Raw genomic sequence first — 17,450 nt, 5'->3', positions numbered from 1 at the left:
CCTGTACACACACTGTGTTTTTTAAGTATTCATATCTTTCATAGATTCATATGCGACCCTCCCACCTCCCCTATACACACATACCTACATGCAGCAGAGGAGTAGTGCTTCAGGGGAATGGTCTCTGATTGGCTAAAGTTTGGCTCAATTAAAATAATGCGAAGTGGTTAGCAATGTCAATTGTTAATGTTTATTCTTAGCACTGCTTGTGTAATTACCGCTGGACTCCCACCATGACAACAGGGAAAATGTGCGCCCTTTTTATTTTACTAGCCTCAGAAGGCACAGCCCATTTCAGTGTCTCATGGCAGGTCTTAGGAATTTAACAACAGCAGAACAAATCCACAAGGATTTAAAAAAAATGTATTTATTGCTTTTACACGCAAGACAGGTCATCCAACGGAATAATTTACAAAATGAGTTATAAACTTCGGAACTGAATACCACATCTGCAACATTGTCACATTTCTGCAGTATTCTAGATAATGTAACCATACACTACTGATTAGTCCAACCATCTTAATCTCTTTAGACCCCAATGGTAGTCCAACCATCTTAATCTCTTTAGACCCCAATGGTGGTTCAGTCTTAATGTTTAACTGGCATCTTCCAGCGACTAGAAAGTTCACCATAATTATAGTTATAAATTCAAGCGCAACCAAATTTATTTGTAGGACAGGGTTATTAAACTACTGTATCATCTGCTATGCTTCATAGAGATATTGACCACCGAGGTCTAGGAAGAGGGCAGCCAAAGTCTGCTGGTCTTAGGGGACTTCAATCTGTGGCCGGGTGGCCCGCTGGATAGTGCGTTTACGACACTTTGTCAAGTTTTCAGCGACATTCAGCTGCAACAACTGGTCCGGTCAGCTACTCACAGGAGAGGTCATGCCTTGGACCTGGTCTTCGCAGACGCACAACTAGTAGTGGTCAATGATATCCTATGTCAATACTGGACTGACCACTCACTGGTTGCCTTCTCTCTCTGCCTGGGGGAATACTCCTCGGGGGAGGCCGGCGCCGGACAGGCTAAATTGGGCAGACCTTGGTCTCGACTTCTAAACTCATCGTCGCTGCCTACCTTATTACCAGATAATTTCTGTCTGAGTAATTCGGCGGAGGAAAGTTATATCACCTTGTGCCGGTCCATCACGAATACGTTGGACAAGGTTGCGCCTCTCCGTAAGTCTCGAAGTAGATTGAACCGGGCTTGTCCCTGGTACACGGAGGAGCTGCGGCAGCTGAAGTTGAGCTGCAAACGTGCCGAGAGAGTCTGGAGGAAGCAGTACTCGGACTCAGCGAGGGCTTCGTTTAGGCTGGCACTGCAGGAATACAAGGTGCAGATCAGGCTGGCTAAGGCTGCTTTTCTGGAAACCACCCTGAACCAGGCGCCCAACAAGTCACAAGCCCTGTTTAAAATCGTCAGGGACTTGACCCACCCCGTGTGCGTGGCCAACACTGTCCCTGCGTCGCAGGCCTTGTGCGATTCCCTGGCGAGTGCCTTTGAGGAGAAGATCGCTATCATGGTAGGCTTAAAAAACCCAGTGCCTCCTGCTCTCGGCTTGGGAGCTCCGGCCAGCCTGTCCAGTCGACCCCGGCCGGATGTCTCGGACTCCGGCTTGGGAGCTCCGGACGGGTCACCCAGTCGACCCCAGCCGAGTGACCCAGCCCTTAGTTTGGGAGCTCCAGACACTCCTTCCAGTCGACCCCTGCTGAGTGGGCATGCCCTCGGTTTGGAGGCTTCGGGCGTCGTGGCCAGTCAAACCCGGCTGAGTAGGCCTGCCTCTAGTCAGGCAGCCCGGGCAGCCCCGGACACTTCGCCCAGTCGATTCCAGCCGAGTGGTCATGCCTCCAGCCTCGGAGCTTCGAAAGCTGTGTCCAGTCGACCCCAACTAAGACACTTCCCCATTCCCTCCTTTGAGGAGTTTTGCAGCCTGGCACGAACGGTGTCATCGGGTTCTCCGCTTGATCCATTGCCACCCAAATTCTGAAAGACATTTCAGGCGGAACTCTTCCAGCCTCTGTACTCCATCTGCCTCCAGTCTTTGGACTCGGCAACAGTTCCCGAGTGCTGGAAGCTGGCAGTCGTGTCACCACTGCTTAAGAAACCGACTCTGGACCCCGCCTGTCTTTCCAACTATAGGCCGATCTCCTTGCTCCCTTTTCCTATTAAGATCGTGGAAAAGTTGGTGACCCGCTCCCTTTCAGGTTTCTTGGAAGAAATCGGGTGGTTCGATGAGACACAGTTTGGTTTCCGTCCAGCGCATGTGACAGAATCCGCACTGGTAACCGTACTTGACAATCTTCGTTCGCGTGTCGATAGTGGTCGGGCAGCCTTTCTGGTGCTGCTCGACATGTCGGCCGCGTTCGATACGGTTTGCCATCGGACCCTCATCAGGAGGCTGGAGGAGTGCGGGGTTACAGAGGGGGCAAGAGACTGGCTGGTATCCTACCTTAACAACCGGCAGCAGATGGTCGCGCTTCCTCCTTTTCGATCGGAGTTGCGGAAAGTAGGGCAGGGGGTCCCACAGGGCTCGGCCATCAGCCCTATACTTTTCAATCTTTACCTCCGCCCTCTGGTCCAGCTTATAAAATCTTTTGGTATCTCGGCTTTTAATTATGCTGATGATACCCAGCTGGTCTTCTCCCTGGAAGGAAATAATGCGGTCCCGCTGGAGACATTCCATCGCTGCATGGCAGCTACAGCGGATTGGCTTCGGGCCAATTCCTTGCAATTTAACAGCACAAAGACCGAGGTGCTTCATTGCTCCATGGACCGGATTCCTCGGGTACTTCCGGGGAACTTCTGGCCTTCTACTTTCCCCGAGACAGTGTCGGCCGCGGAGTCAGCTCGTAACTTGGGGGTGATTTTCGGCCCAAATTTACAGCTGGACATGCATGTTTATAAGACCATCTCCTCGTGCATGATGCTGTTACGCATGCTGCGTAAAGTCTTGCCCCTTCTCCCTGTACAGGCCAGGCCGGAAGTAGTGCGCGGGACCATACTGAGTCGTTTAGACTACTGCAACGCGCTGCTTCTGGAGGCCCCAAAAAACCTGCTGGGGAAGTTATAACGGGTGCAGAACATGGCCGCTAAGCTGGCTCTCTCTCGCCCTAACCTTAGCTCCTCCACCTTAGCCTTAAGGGACTTACACTGGTTGCCGGTGCACTTGCGTGTATTGTATAAAGCGGCGTGCCTAGTGTTTAAGGCGGTACATCGACAGGGCCCAGTGCCACTGCAGAATATGTTCGCTTGGTACTCTGCCTCGCGGCCCCTTCCTCTTCTTCGGCACAATTGCTTGTGGTTCCGAGGTCCCAGAGAGTAAGGATGGGTGGCTGCTCGTTTAGTGTCGCAGCGGCCAAACTCTGGAACTCCCTGCCACTCCCTTTGAGAAGTCAAAGGGACTACTTCCCGTTTAGGAAAGCCCTAAAAACGCATCTTTTCCCTAGGAATGTTTGAGCAGTGGAAGTGTTGTTGACCGTATCTCAAGCGCCAGATGCCCTTCGGGCGACAGGACCGCGCTATACAAGTACACCTACAATACAATGTAGCAGATGAGTCCCTGCAATATAGTTTCATAAGTTTTATCACAGTCGCACCACCTTACATCACTTGTAGATCTTTCTTCGCATTGCATATTCCTTTTCTATCAACTAATTAAATGTAATCTCCATGTCGAACACAGTGGAGCATATTTAGACTTCCAACCCACCATTTAGACTTTTTTGCCAACAATACCAAATGTATAAACGTTAGTCTTTTTTTAGATACCTGGGCGTGCCTCACTAAAAAGCGGTTTGGCCTGCACGCACATGGCCAAACATTGGGGGATTAAATAAAGAAAGGTTCAAATGGCTAGTGTCTATACTCTATGTCTAAGTAGGATGAACAGCCACAAGAATTACCTTCGCTGTAGTTCATAAAAGTCGCTCGTACTGGTCATAGCTGGCTAAAAGCACCCCAAAAAGAACATTTAAACAGCATAACAGGTTTCTGTCATTACAGTTAGAAACTTTGTTTGGCACCAGGATAAGGTCAGATAAAACAGTAAAAGTCTAATTTTGAGTGATAATGTTCACAGCACAAAGGCCTCACATGGACTTACCAAAGTCAGAGTTGTCTCTCTTATCGAAAAAGACCTTGGAACCAACTCTTTGCACAACGATGTCCCATGAGTTGACAGAGCGGGTGCAACACATGAGGGTGGCCAGGATGGCATCGGTAGCAAAAACGTTCCCCTGGGTCTTGGCCAACTTAAAGCAAGCAAAAAAGAACAAGAGATGAACAAACCAGCAATACTTGCAAGAAAGTAGATCAAAGCCCAAGGAGGTGAAAGGGCTGATGGGACTCATTGAAGGAAGCGGCATGCATGCAGAATCACTCACAAACATGCCTATTAACTTATTAGTTCCTCTAGAACAGAGCATGAGCCAGTTTCTCCCAAATCCTCGAACAGTAGAAAAACGAACCAAGATGTATTTTTACCTGTGGTGTTAGTGAGATGGGTGCAGAGGGATTGGAAATCGTACCCTGGCAGTGGTTAACTCCTTTGTGCTACTCTCAGAAGAACACAGTATTCATCACCACACCTGTCCGGAAGGGAAGGCAGTTAGGGCTCATGTTCTTTGTGCACCTGCAAGTACCCTGATGCTCATCCCAACAGCAGCGGAAATTATTCAATCTGTCTGTAATTTTGAAATCTTGGTGTCATCTTTATAATGCATTGCTCTCTTTAGACTCCCATGCATGTCACCTTGCAATCTGACAGACACTGGAAAACGTCCATACTTTGTTAGTAACCGGTATTGCAAATGCATGATGCTTACAAATTATAAATCATGCATTTGCAATGCTAATTACATTACAAAGTAAATGTGTGAAAAAATGAACTGAGCGTGCACAGATCACCAGTCAATACCTGTAGCAGGCATGCATTTAACTTTTGTACCTTTACGTCACTGGTATCTGCAGAGGATGCACAGATTTCTCAGCCAGCTATTTGTAAGATCTGTCCTGGGCTGATGTCAGCACAAGAAACGATACAGCACGCTTCTCCCAGCCAACAATGACAACTTTATCATCTCTAGTAGAGCCCCTTGTGTAATCGGATCGCTCCATAGAGGAGTTGCAGGGAGAGCAATAAAAAGAACAAGCTAGATTCAACTGGCCATTCTTCATGATCGGTAAGCGTGATGTATTTTACTTATTTTGTTCCAATTTATTTTATTGATTTTAGAAAAGAACAAATACATTGCTTCACTTGTAGCGGTCCACAAGGGTACGTTGAAGGCAGATTGTGACATTTGTATAAAATTCATCTGAACATTGAAATCGGGAGCCCTCAGATATGGTAAGTGGTCTCGTAGGTCACCACAAGGCAGACTGGTGCCCCTGGACTTAAGGCTTTTGTAAGAACAGAAACAAAACCCTCGCCCTCATCCAAACACCCCCCCCCACCCACCAGCATGTTGCGTCTCAGTAAGACGTAAAAGGAGAAGGTATTTACGGCATGTTATTTCATTGAATTCCATAAAGAAGAGCGATAACATCGGCTGCCAGACTGTGTGTAAAGAAGCCATGGATTGTGTAAGTGTAAGTGTGGCTTGGATGCGTTCCATGCCCAGTGTGTACCAGAGTCTGTGTAACCAACCTGTGTGTGTGGGTCGACTGTTTGTTCCCCACAAGGACAGGATGTGGTGAGTGGCTCCCTGCATTGCTAGACCCATTTGCCGTCCCTTGGGGGATTTCAGCGGGAAAGTGAGTGTTCGGGAGCCCCAGGACAGTGAATGCGGGGAAACGTGGGATTTCCGCGTCAAAGTGAGTGTCTATGTCGTTGAGGACAGAATTTCAGTAGGCAGTGACCTCCCTACAGTCCCACAGAAGGTGAGTCAGGGTACCCTCCTCACACACCCTCTCCAACAAGACGAGCTGTGGGATGGGTTGCCTCTATGTAATCTAACTGGGGTCAAGTACCATTAAGTTGCCAGTTTCACTCCTGTCTCTCTTCCTGCTGCGTTTCTAGCTGTGTGATTAGCCTTGAAATATATAGATTGCCATTCCTGGGTCGTAAGTGTTCGTCCCATTTCATCCTCCCAGCGCCACTGTCCGGCCGAGTGTTGTGTCTCAGAAGGCAGGGAAAGCATCTTGTAAATTTCTGTTATTAATTTGTGATCTGATTCTTTAGTAACCAGTCATTGTCCTACCAACCAGGGGGCTAATATCGGGGTACGTTAGCCAGTGTCGGAATTGAAAGTATTGAAAGCGCTGCGGAGCGACGATGTCAAAGCTGTGGGAGTGACGAAAGTGGTATGAATCCCTCTAGGTCAAAAAGATGACCCACCGATCTACAACGTGTACCCCGCCATTGTGGGAATATGTGCGTGTCTGTGCCTGGCGGGAAGTCAGGGTTGTCAAGCAAGGGCGTTAGCGGTGACTGGAACATCGTGAGCCCTTTTTTGGTTGCCACCGAATACCATACATTCAGCACGGTGTGGGTTTTAGGTGAATTTTGAAGGTATCGAGGCCTGAGCGCCCGAAGGAGGAAGGGTATTTTCCAGAGAGAGGTCTGAGCTATTGCCCTGTCTTGGAAGAGCCATCTCTTCTCTGACTCAGGTCTGAACCATTCCACAAGATACCTCAGTTGTGCCGCCTGGAAGTATTGCTGCAAGTTTCGGATCCCCAGGCCACACTCGTCCGGCCCACGAAAGGCCACGGTCTTACGCATTCACGGTCTCTTCCCTTCCCAAACGAAGTATTGCATCACCTCTTGCAAAGTCTTAATAATCCCCGCAGGGGGCGACACCGGAATATTTTGGAAGATTTAAGGTATTTTGGGGAGTGCTGACATTTTTACCGCTGCAATGCGCCCTAGCAGCTGCTGTTTCTGCCAACGCCCGAAATCTCCTTTGAGTTGGTAAGTGACTTTAGAGTAGTTTAGGGCCACCGTCTGCTCAGATGATGGGGTAAGGACAATACCCAAGTATGGAAGTTGCGTCTGGACCAATAGTCCCCCGGAATACAAGGATGACTCGTGTGCGGCGCATTGCTGCTGAGTGGTAACAGCATCGACTTAACTTTGTTCATCTTGAGGCCCGACACCCGGCCAAAGGCCTCCACCTCATCTGAGAAGGCTGGCACCGATCACAGGGTTGTCAAGCACTGCTAAGATGGCGTAGAGGCTAATTAGGTGGGGCTCCCCACCGAAAGTGGTGCCAATTATGTTCGGATTGTCACGCACTCTCTGCGCCAGCGGTTCGACAGAGCGCGAAGAGGAGGGGCGAGAGTGGGCCCCTTGTCTAGTGCCAAGTTGGATTTCGAATGGGCTGGAGCCTAGACCATTAGTCCGAATCCGAGCCTGTGGGCGGTGGTAGCAGCTTGTGACCCATGCTCTGAAGCATTCCTCAATGCCAAAGTGCACCAGGATCTTCTCTATGAAGCCCCAGTCCACTCTATCGAACACTTTCTCATGGACAGGAGCACCAAATCAGACTGTCTGTAGTGGGTCTTTTATTAAGTGGAGGATACGTTTAGTATGGTCACTACATTGCCTACCGGGAATGAAGCCAGATTGATCTGGATCTATAATACCCGGAAGACGCAGTCCAAGCCTTGAAGCGAGCACCCCATTGAAGAGTTTGAGGTAGAGATTAAGTAGGGAGATTGGCCGGTAGGCAGCGCATTGGGTGGGGTCTTTACCTGGTTTAGGTAGCAATAGGATGTCGGCCTCCAACATATCAGGAGGCATGGAACCTGGAACGAATTAAAAGGTTTGGTAAGAATCGGCACGACCAAGGGGCAAAAAACTTTGTAAAAACCCACGGAGTAACCGTCCGGGCCGGGAGACTTCAGGGGCTTGAGGCGTGCTATTGCGCTAATCGCTTCTTCAATTCTAATAGGTGCCTCAAGTGAGGCTGCGCCTTCCGCGTGGAGAGCCGTGGTGGCTGCGCCTTGTAGGTAGGCCTCCGCATTGTTGTTGATTATAGGATCTGCACTATAGAGAGATGCATAGTACTCCCTGAAGGCCTAAGCGATCTGTGTCTCGTCGTGTGTCTTCTCCCCGTGCCTATAGTGTAAGGCTGTAATTTTGGAGCGTTGGCTCAGAGCACGCTTCGAGGAGTCGCCCAGTTTTGTTCCCACCCACATAATATGAGTGACGAAGCCTAAGTGTTGCATACTCGGCCCTAGCCGAGTCTAGGCCTGCCAACTAGGCCTTGGTGGTCTTCAGCGGTTTCCATATTCTGGGAGCCCCCTGTGCGACTATGTACCCTCTCCAGCTCAGTCACCTTGGCAGTCAATAATTCTCTTTTGTCTTTGCGTTCTTTAACCTCTGCCGCCGAAATGGCCATCAGTTCTCCTCTTACCACTGCTTTCAACGCCCCCTAAATGGCTGTCACAGGAGTGTCCGGCCTATCATTAAGCTTAATATAGTCATGTGATGCGTTTTTGTAGCTGCTGGACTATCTCTTTGCAGTGTAAGAGGGTTTCCATCAGTTTCCAGCGGCTTTGCGGTGCCTTAGTGCGCGGGACCCTGATCAATATCTCCACTGCGTCGTGATCTGAAATAGCGGCCGGGATAATGTCCACCTCCCCCACATTAGACACCAACTCTGCGGAACCTATGAAGTGGTCTAGTCTAGCGTATGTGTGTAGTGCACGTGGGAGTAGAACGTGTAGTGTGAAATATCAGGGTGTTTAGACCGCCACAGGTCCACCAACCTCCTCCCTGTCAACCTGTCTCTCCAATTTGTTGAGAGTGCCTCTCTGCTGCCGAAGCAGTGACCAGACCAGTCTTTCTCCTTCTCCACAACTAGATTGAGGTCCCCCCTATGAGTAGAAGTGTTTCGGGGAGTGCAAGGTCTCCGACAGTGCATTGATAAGAAAGGGCTACTGACCTGGGTTGGGGCCATACAGGGATCCCACTGTCATGGGTCTGTCACCCCCCCTTATGTTGTAGGCGAGAAGTCTGCCTTTGATCTCCACGACCTGTCCGTGGAAGTGTTTGGCAAAAAGGATTGCAACTCCCGCTTTTTTGTCGGCAGTGGAGGAGAACTGCTGGGGGAATGCGCGGGACCTCATCCTATGCCAATCTTTTGTGAGGAGGTGAGTTTCTTGAAGTAAACATATAGCGGCACCTGAGTTTTCTAGATATGAGAGGACCGCGCTCCTTTTGATAGGGTTGTTGAGCCCTTTTACATTTAGAGTGATGACACGTAGTGTGGCCCCTGTCAGATCGCCGGTGAAGTGAGGTAACTGCCAATGCGATCAAGAGCCGCCCCCTTTGGGTGCTCCCACGAGCCCCGGACCTTGTCGGCACACTGGTTCCCTCCCACTCTCCCCAACCCACCTCCCCCCCACCCTCTACCCCCAATCTGCGTTCCCGAACTCTCCCATCCCACCCCCTCCAACCCAAACAAGAAAATCCAAATAGTTTGTCATAGTCCCAAGCCTGGAAACTGAGATTGCAGGCCTGTGGTAAAGTTACCTGTTTGAGCGATCAGCCACGGCGACTCTCTCTTCCACCCACCCCCCATCGCCCCCCCGACCATCGCTGTAGCAGTGCTAAGGAACCACCATCACTCAAATAGATCAATCTGTCGCCGACGTGTCTCTGGACACCTCCTGGACGTTCTTGCGCTATAGTGGCTGGGGGCTGGGTCTGGCTTCAGTTCCGTTGTAGGCGACCGTCTGCGGCCTACTCTTTGCCACCCTCAGGTGCGCGTCGCGCCAGTCCTACTCTGTGCGCTCTGTCAATGCCGAAATCGGTGGGCTCCCCCAAGATCTCCCGAAATAGGTCCTGCAGGTACGCAGTGATGTTCACTGCTTCCTTAGATGGCACGCCTCGGATTCGGATGTTATTGCAGCGAGATCTGTTCTCAAGATCTTCTGCCTGTGCTTGGAGGTCTACTTGCTGGTCCCGGAGGCGAAGGAGCTCCTGCTGAAGTTGTTCAATTTCCTCGCTCCTGGTCTGGTCCCAGTCTTCTATGACCGTCACATGCTTGCCCAAGTCGTCCACCTCTTCCCTGATCTCTCGGACCTCCCCAGCTACTTCCTGTTTCAGCGTAAGGAAGTCTTGCCTCAGGGAGTTAAACAGGGATTCCAGAAAAGACCTAGTTATGGGTACCTCTCCGTCCCCTGCGGCAGTGGTGTGCTTTGACGCCCCCGGGGAAGAGGGTCCTCTGTCGCATTTGGGTGGGCCCCTTGAGAAGCATATCGATGAGCATGCGTTCTCCCTTCTTCCATGTGCTGACCATGTTCCGTCGTCTCCGACAGCACCAGCCGCCCCCGTATAGTTCTAGGCTTCAAAGGTTTTGCTTTCTGACGTGATCCCTCGGGAGTTGCTTGGGGCTGACGATAGGATCCGCTCCTTCCCGGTGGTCGGGGAACAGTACAGGGCGGGAGATCAAGAAGCCTCCGATAGTCCCACGTCGTCCCAGACAGGTCCGCCCCGTCGCTGTCACAATATCTCCCCCGTGTGGTTCCAGCCCCGTAGCCCACGCCTGTGCTAGTGTCCCAATGCTAGCCACCGGCTCGTGGGGGCCTGATATTCACCTCCGGGTCCGCTGCTGTGAGACCTGTGGACTGAGGAGGGTGCAGGCCAGGGCAATCCCTAGGAAAGGACTGAGGGCCCACATCACTATTGTCGCCAGACAGTCAGTATCGTAGCGCGGCAAGCCCTTTCAGGCAAATGGGGCACATGTGGAGCACATAGAGGGCACTGATGGTGCTTGGATGAAGAGTCACGCTGATAGTCTCTGTGATGATGATCAGGTGGCTAGTTGAAAATCCCCCCTGCCACCTCCTCCGCCAGCAGGGGCACCCGTCTATTGATTATACCCAGGGGACCACCTCCACATCACCTGGCGGCCGAGTGCTATCCCCGCGACAACAAAATTGCGCCGATGTCCACCTCAAGGCCTGGCCTCCTCCGCGCCGCTGCCCCCTGCCCCCTGACCTACGTGGACTGCTGATGTGACCCGCCTGCGCCGCGGGTGACAGGCGCTAGCGGGGGGCCTCTGGAGGAGAGCGTTGGATGTTGCTGCAAGGCGCCGGGAGAGGCAGGACCCACCCACACCTGGCAGGGCCTCGGATCCCCGGCCTCGATTTTCGCGTGTCAGCTCTCCCGCTGTGCTCGGGCTGTCTCTGGTTGCGCGCCCTCAGTCCGGGCAGGGGCTGGCGTCCCTGGGCAAGTCGCGGGGGACTCTGTATGCCACAGGTGAGTATGGTGGGCCCTGGAATCAGAGGGGGCACGTCCACCAGCTGCTGGCTCTCTAGTTGCTGCGCACCAGACGTTAGGGGGCCATGACACTACCAGCGGCGGCGGCGACTCAAACGGCTCTTCTGAGGACACTCGAGCAGCGGGAATGCTGCCAAAACCTGATCCTCGTTTTCCCTTGGCTACCCCGCCACCAGCGGTGCTTTGTGGGGGGAATTTTATGGCACTTTGGGCCCGCGGGGAGGGTCCGACATTTGGAGCCTGCAGGATCTGCTGCCTACCAGGTCGCCATCTTGCCCCCCCCCCCTGTATTTTACTTTTGAAATAACTGAATAAAGAGATTTGTGAAAGTGCTTTCTCCAGTTCGGCCATTAGAGCCCAGAGTCTGAATACACTGCTCATGCGCTCCTCAATGTTCTACTTTCTGCTCTACCAGTGCACTTAATACTAACTGCAGGCTTGTAAATTGTAGATGTATTGGCAGGTTTTGCTATAAAATGGCCTGCTCCAACTTGATTTTTGTAGCTTACTATTCTGGTTTTCCCTAAACTTTAGACCAACACATTTTCTAAGTATCATTTCCACCTCCAATAGTAATAAAAGCATTTGTGCACAGTGAAGCATCTGCTGACTTTTCTGAGCTAAGCTCCACTCAGGATTGTACTGACCTTTCGAACAGCCTGAAAGGGCCAGTGTGTGGCTGCTTTAGCCCACTCACGATCCACAGGGAAAAAACAATCGTCCCTCACACTGGTCGTTCTAAGCTGGCCCATCTGGTAGTGCCAGATTACCCAAAAAGTCAGTCCAACAATGCATTCTGGTGGTTTCCATGACCTCTCAACTCTGTTGTTCCCACTTGCGGTGATGAACAGGCCTTTCGAGCAATCTGGCACGGTCGGTGGGGCCAGCTTCAAAGGGCCAGTGTGTGGGCTATATATCTTAGCCATGATATGGCCCAAGGGACCAACAAAACATTCAACACACTGGCCTTTACAAGCTGGACCATTTGAGAACCAGGCTGCCCATAAGGCCACGCAACACTGCACCCTAGTAGGTTTTCATGAGATTGGCAGCACTTGGGCAACTGCAGAAAGCGAAACTGTAGTTTAAATTAAAAGAGCCTGGAGTGTATTTCACGTTTATGGTTAAGCAGTTTCGCCATGCTGGACTATGATCTCCGAGGTCCTGCAACATTTTTTTTCCATGGGGCTTCATTGTTAATGGGGATACCTACTGTGTTGGTGCATGGGAGCTGCTGCATGAAGTTGGTGTTGGCCCTAAATGCCAAAGGGCTGCTGCCTCTGAAGGACAAGGTATCTGCTGGCTTGTATGCAGCTCCTCTGGCCCTGCACCCGCTGTGACTAACATGTATTTTGTGATCACAGCGATGAAAGGGAAGTGGACGAAGAGCAGCAGTATATGTGAAAAAGTGAGAGTGGTGGATGGGAAGAGATATTGTTAGATGTACAGGGAGTGATAAAATGTGATGGGAGAGCTGTTAGTGTAAGAGTGGAAGACAGCTGAAGTGGACAGTAGTAAAAGGTAGTTGGAGGTGGATATAACAAATGGGTAAGTAGGGGTGATGGGAAAGATGCAGTGGTAAGGGGAGAGTGACTGGGGTGAACTGAAGAAAAGGAAAGGCAAACAGTGGAGGATAACCATGTCGAAAGAGGCACTTTCTCACACTGAAGAGCAAAGGAAGAGCTGAGAAGACTGACAAATGAAAGAGTAGGGGCAGTAGATAGGGACAGTCGTAAGGGGTGATGGACGAATGATGGATGGGGTAATCGGAGAGTAAATACCGGGAAAGAGTGGTAGGGGTCATGAGAAGAGTTGTGAGGGTTACTGGCACACAGGGCTGGGTAGTTAAAGAGGCAAGAGACAAAATGGTATTGGCTTTGGAGGTGGGTAGTCACAGATTTTCTTTTTTACGGTCCGCAAATGTTTTCAAAATATACAATGTCGCCCTTGTACTAAAAAGTTTGGTGAGCCCTGCTCTACAGTGACAAATGTGCAAGCATTGGGGGAGATGCTGATGCAAAAACAGTAGGATAGAGCGTTAGCTCCATCTCATGGAGTGACTGATACAAGGTTAACCTTTCAAGAAAAAAGCGGTTCATTCAAAGGACTGAAGCACAGCCTGATCATTTAAAATTCAAGAAAAGCTTATTATGGAACCTGTGAAAATACATGTCAAATAATAGATGCAGGATTTGCATTCATTTGCATATTACAGAATAATTTGATTTATCAGAAGATACAATGAACAGCTTCATAATATCAGGAAGGATTTCTAAGATGACCAGAGTTATTCGCCATTGACTCTACTAACAATCCATTGACTTTTCAATGATTGATTAATTGAAGTGCGCTTTCTTTAATATACCTGGTACACTTCCCTTCTGAAATTCGGTGTTACATGGTTTAAGTTTTCGTTAATGACAAGAGTGGACCTTGAAGACACGGTTAAATAAAAAAAAAAGGGGGGGGGGGAGGTATCCTCGTTATCTAATGTTCTGCAAGAAGTAAAATATTTTTTGTAAAGAACCAGGCACTATAGCAATTCTGAAAGGCACACTTTGTGTTTTACTAATAGGCAGTACCTGCAAATATGCAATGTAGTGCATTTCATGCCAAGGGGCCTAAGATGAGTAAGTTACAGACTAGTTAAAACCACCAGGCTGGGCATTCAAAACGCTCTTGATCCAGGCCAGAAATGCTAATCACAAGAAGCTTTATCCCTGCAACGTCTTGGAACAAGATATTTGGTGGTTAATAATGCTTTATTTTTAGTGCTTTTGAACTGGACTATTTCTTACACAATTCATATTCTTTAGTGCATTTGAAAAATATATATGGTTTAACTATGTCATACAGTGAATGGAATCCAAGGTAAAAAGAACCAAAATATACCTATACTAGCAGCCCGTCCCGATGTTGTCCGGGTACGAAATAGAATGTGTGTATTCAGATACGGTCATTCGCGTGTTCCCCCGCTTGAGGCCCAGCTGCAGCCCTGGTTGATGTTCGCAGGCGCGTGTCCCCCCCACTTCAGGCCCAGCTGCAGCCCTGGTTCATGTTAGCAGGCGCATGTAATTAGTGTAGTGATCCGCCGCCTGAGCCCGGTTAAAGCCCTGGCTGATGTTAGCAGGCGCGTGTAATTTGGTTTAATGTGATAGTTCAGTAACAGCACGCATGAGAGGCTGCAGTAATTGTCCCAGCAGACACGCTCAGACGCGTGTGCCCCCGCATGAGGGCCAGCGGCGTTCGTCTAACAATTAGAATTGTATGAGTCTTGAATGATTGTTTCCCGCTGTTCTTATTTTTTTTATGACCCACACCGACACTCTTCGGCCAGAGTGCTTTTTAGACGCACCCAGGCCAAGGCACACACTGCATTCGGCACCCCCAGTATGTGTGAGACAACGGGCAGTCCCCCAAGGGAGTCGTGCGAATGGTTACCACGTTTCGAGGTGAACGCCTTTGTGACGCCCCCAGCACACGGCCACAGCAGACGATCTGATTAATGTACGACCCAGATGGCATGAAGTGCGGGACGTAGCACACGCCCCCAGTGTGCCCCTTGATGCTGCGCAATTGGCGCTTCACATGGCATGAAGGGTGGACACACGCCCCCAGCGTTTGTCACGGCCCCAGCGTGCCCCTTGATGCGGCGCAATTACGAGTCACATGGCATGAAGGGCGGAACGTACCACACGCCCCCAGCAGGGACTACTTTGCTGGCACGGTTCTTTTACCTTTTAAATGTATATGTGGCCGTAGAAGCCTATGCTGTAGAGAGAAAGAGAGAGAGAGAAAGAGAGAGAGAGAGAGAGAAAGAGAGAGAGAGAGAAAGAGAGAGAGAGAGAAAGAGAGAGAGAGAAAGAGAGAGAGAGAGAAAGAGAGAGAGAGAGAAAGAGAGAGAGAGAGAAAGAGAGAGAGAGAGAGAGAGAAAGAGAGAGAGAGAAAGAGAGAGAGAGAAAGAGAGAGAGAGAAAGAGAGAGAGAAAGAAAGAGAGAGAGAGAGAAAGAGAAAGAGAAAGAGAGAGAAAGAGAAAGAGAGAGAGACCCCCCCCCCCCGGTTCCTTGTCGGCAGAATTTGCAGCGCTCTCTCGCCGGTTCGTAAATCCCAGCGGCAGAACCATGCCGCATTTAAATCCACAACCAATTCCCCCAGCTGGGAGAAAAACGAGACGAACTTGCGTTTGTCTTCACTTACGTGCTTTTTTATTTAATCCTCACAGCATGGAGTTTCTCAAGCAGGCAGGTACAAATCTACGCGTTTCGGGATAGCATATCCCTTGTTCACGATCAATTTGGCTCCATCTCAGTCTCAATAAAGTGAGTCACATTATTACATCATTTCCTGTTTGATGTTAATTTGGCCCTCGGCCTTTTGGATGATGTAGTTTTTTGCAATTTTTTAATAATTTTTTTTTTACCGTCTCCATAGCCTATGTCCTTCTGCTGCAACTGCCCTTTCCAAACCTGTATTGGGTGTTGTGATTGGTGCTGTGGTTACTGAGATTACCCGCCTCAAAGGTTTGGGCTCTCTCTTTATAATATTAGTATGGATAAGAAACCCAGACCAACATCTATGGTGGCACATTACTCAGTCCTTCCCAGGATATCCTGGCTCAGAGTGAAGGCCAATTAAGAATGTAAAGCAAGGGTATGGCAGGAGTGGCTCAAACGGTTGCATTGAGCCAGAACAGCTGGTCCAAGTTAAGGCAATAAGCTGTGTGCAGAATAGCTGATTTCCAGCTGATAAGTGATGGGTGCCAGGGTACACAGCAATGAAACAGCTGAAGGAAAAAAATAGGACCCATGACAAACACAACCCGAGTGTATGGGGCTAGAGAGGTGGAAAAGGAATGGGGGACAGGGCATTTGGTAGACTACAACAATGTAAGTAAGGGGATATAAAGCTAGGTATAAAAACAGTTGCAACAGGTTGGGAGGAAGAGGGAAGGGGAGAGAGAGAGCGAGATGAAAGTTAGGGTCCACAGAAAATAATGATTAGGAGAACCAGGTTCTAGAAAAAAAAAAATAACGGCACTTTAAGTATGGCAGATTTGAGAGAGCGTTCTTACCTTGCGGATAACAGGGTCATCAGTTGTCGTCACAGTGTGGAAGATTCTCTTGATGCTCTTCAATGACTTCTCGTTCCTGGTGGTGATTCTGTCAAAGGCTTTATCATAATATTCCAGGGCACCACAGCACTCACTGAGAGAAAGACAAAGAGAGGTGAGGATCAACACTGGAGACCATCAGTCAAGGGAGGGTCACCCCAGTTGTTGCTCCAGGCAGGCCCTTCAAATATCTGTCCCAACACTCTTCTCTTATGGCTTTATGTTGAATGACATCTTTGGTTCTCTTTTTTTTGGGGTGTTTTTTTGGTGTTCAAGTGCTACTAACAGGTCCAGCACTTGCTTCTTTTATAGGACTTGTACACAGTTAGAAGTGACAATATCACTACTGAGACTCAGTGCTAAGGGAGCATTCAGATGGCTAGATGGGAGTCTGGTTCCTGCTGCCATGCTAAAAGGTGGGTGGGTGGGTCCAATCATGCAGTCAGCTGCTGGGTGCAGTTCATTTGTGGCAGAAGATGCATATAGAAGATGATGTATTTTTTCTCGGACTCGGGCAGAAGACTCGTACCCCATACCCACTCTCTAATAGTGGCTTCCAAACAATCCCATTTTATTCAAGCATGTCCTGGCTCATGTCTGTACAGCAACTTTGAGCCATCTGTTCTTTGCACCTGGGTCCTCATCACACTCTAGTCTTTTATACTACAATTCTGTTTCTATATGCCAGAAGTACTGGGTAGATAATCCCCTGCTTTGCAGTTTCTAATCAGAACTTGAAAGAATGAAGATTTCAGTACAAGTATTGTATTGTAATTGCATTTATATAGCGCTTACTACCCCGGACGAGGCGTCAAAGCGTTTTTTCGGCGGGTAGCACGCTACTCCGGGACCCATAGGGGATTAGTGTTGAATTAGTATAGTGAAATATGCAAGTACATTTTAAGTGGTGGATAGGTTCGTCAGTTATTTGGATTTGGAATGATAGCAGAAGAGGAGGAAAACAAGGATTTGCACTGCAATAGGTCTCGCATTAGGAAAGTGTGAGCTATTGGAATTGTTAATTGAATTTTTTTAATTCATGTGTTTTAGAAAATAGATAAATTAATAGCAAAGGCATTTAAAATGCCAATAGCTTAAACTTTTGC

At 49.3% G+C, this 17,450-nt stretch overlaps 1 protein-coding gene across 2 annotated transcripts in view; it reads right to left on the bottom strand.

The window, feature by feature from the left end:
- EIF3D (eukaryotic translation initiation factor 3 subunit D) overlaps window positions 1-17,450 on the bottom strand; it is a 102,710-nt gene that overhangs the window by 49,033 nt on the left and 36,227 nt on the right. For both annotated transcript variants that reach the window (XM_078684161.1, XM_078684162.1), the window contains exons 8-9: window positions 16,306-16,438; window positions 4,107-4,254 (exon numbers count right to left, since the gene is read on the bottom strand). In XM_078684161.1, coding sequence (XP_078540287.1) covers window positions 4,107-4,254; window positions 16,306-16,438 — 281 coding nt within the window. The remainder of the gene's footprint in view (window positions 1-4,106; window positions 4,255-16,305; window positions 16,439-17,450) is intronic.

The sequence above is a fragment of the Lissotriton helveticus genome, chromosome 1_1 (genome assembly GCF_964261635.1).
Source record: "Lissotriton helveticus chromosome 1_1, aLisHel1.1, whole genome shotgun sequence".
In the NCBI taxonomy this organism is placed as follows: Eukaryota; Metazoa; Chordata; class Amphibia; order Caudata; family Salamandridae; genus Lissotriton; species Lissotriton helveticus.
This window is presented reverse-complemented; position numbering and strand designations above follow the sequence as displayed.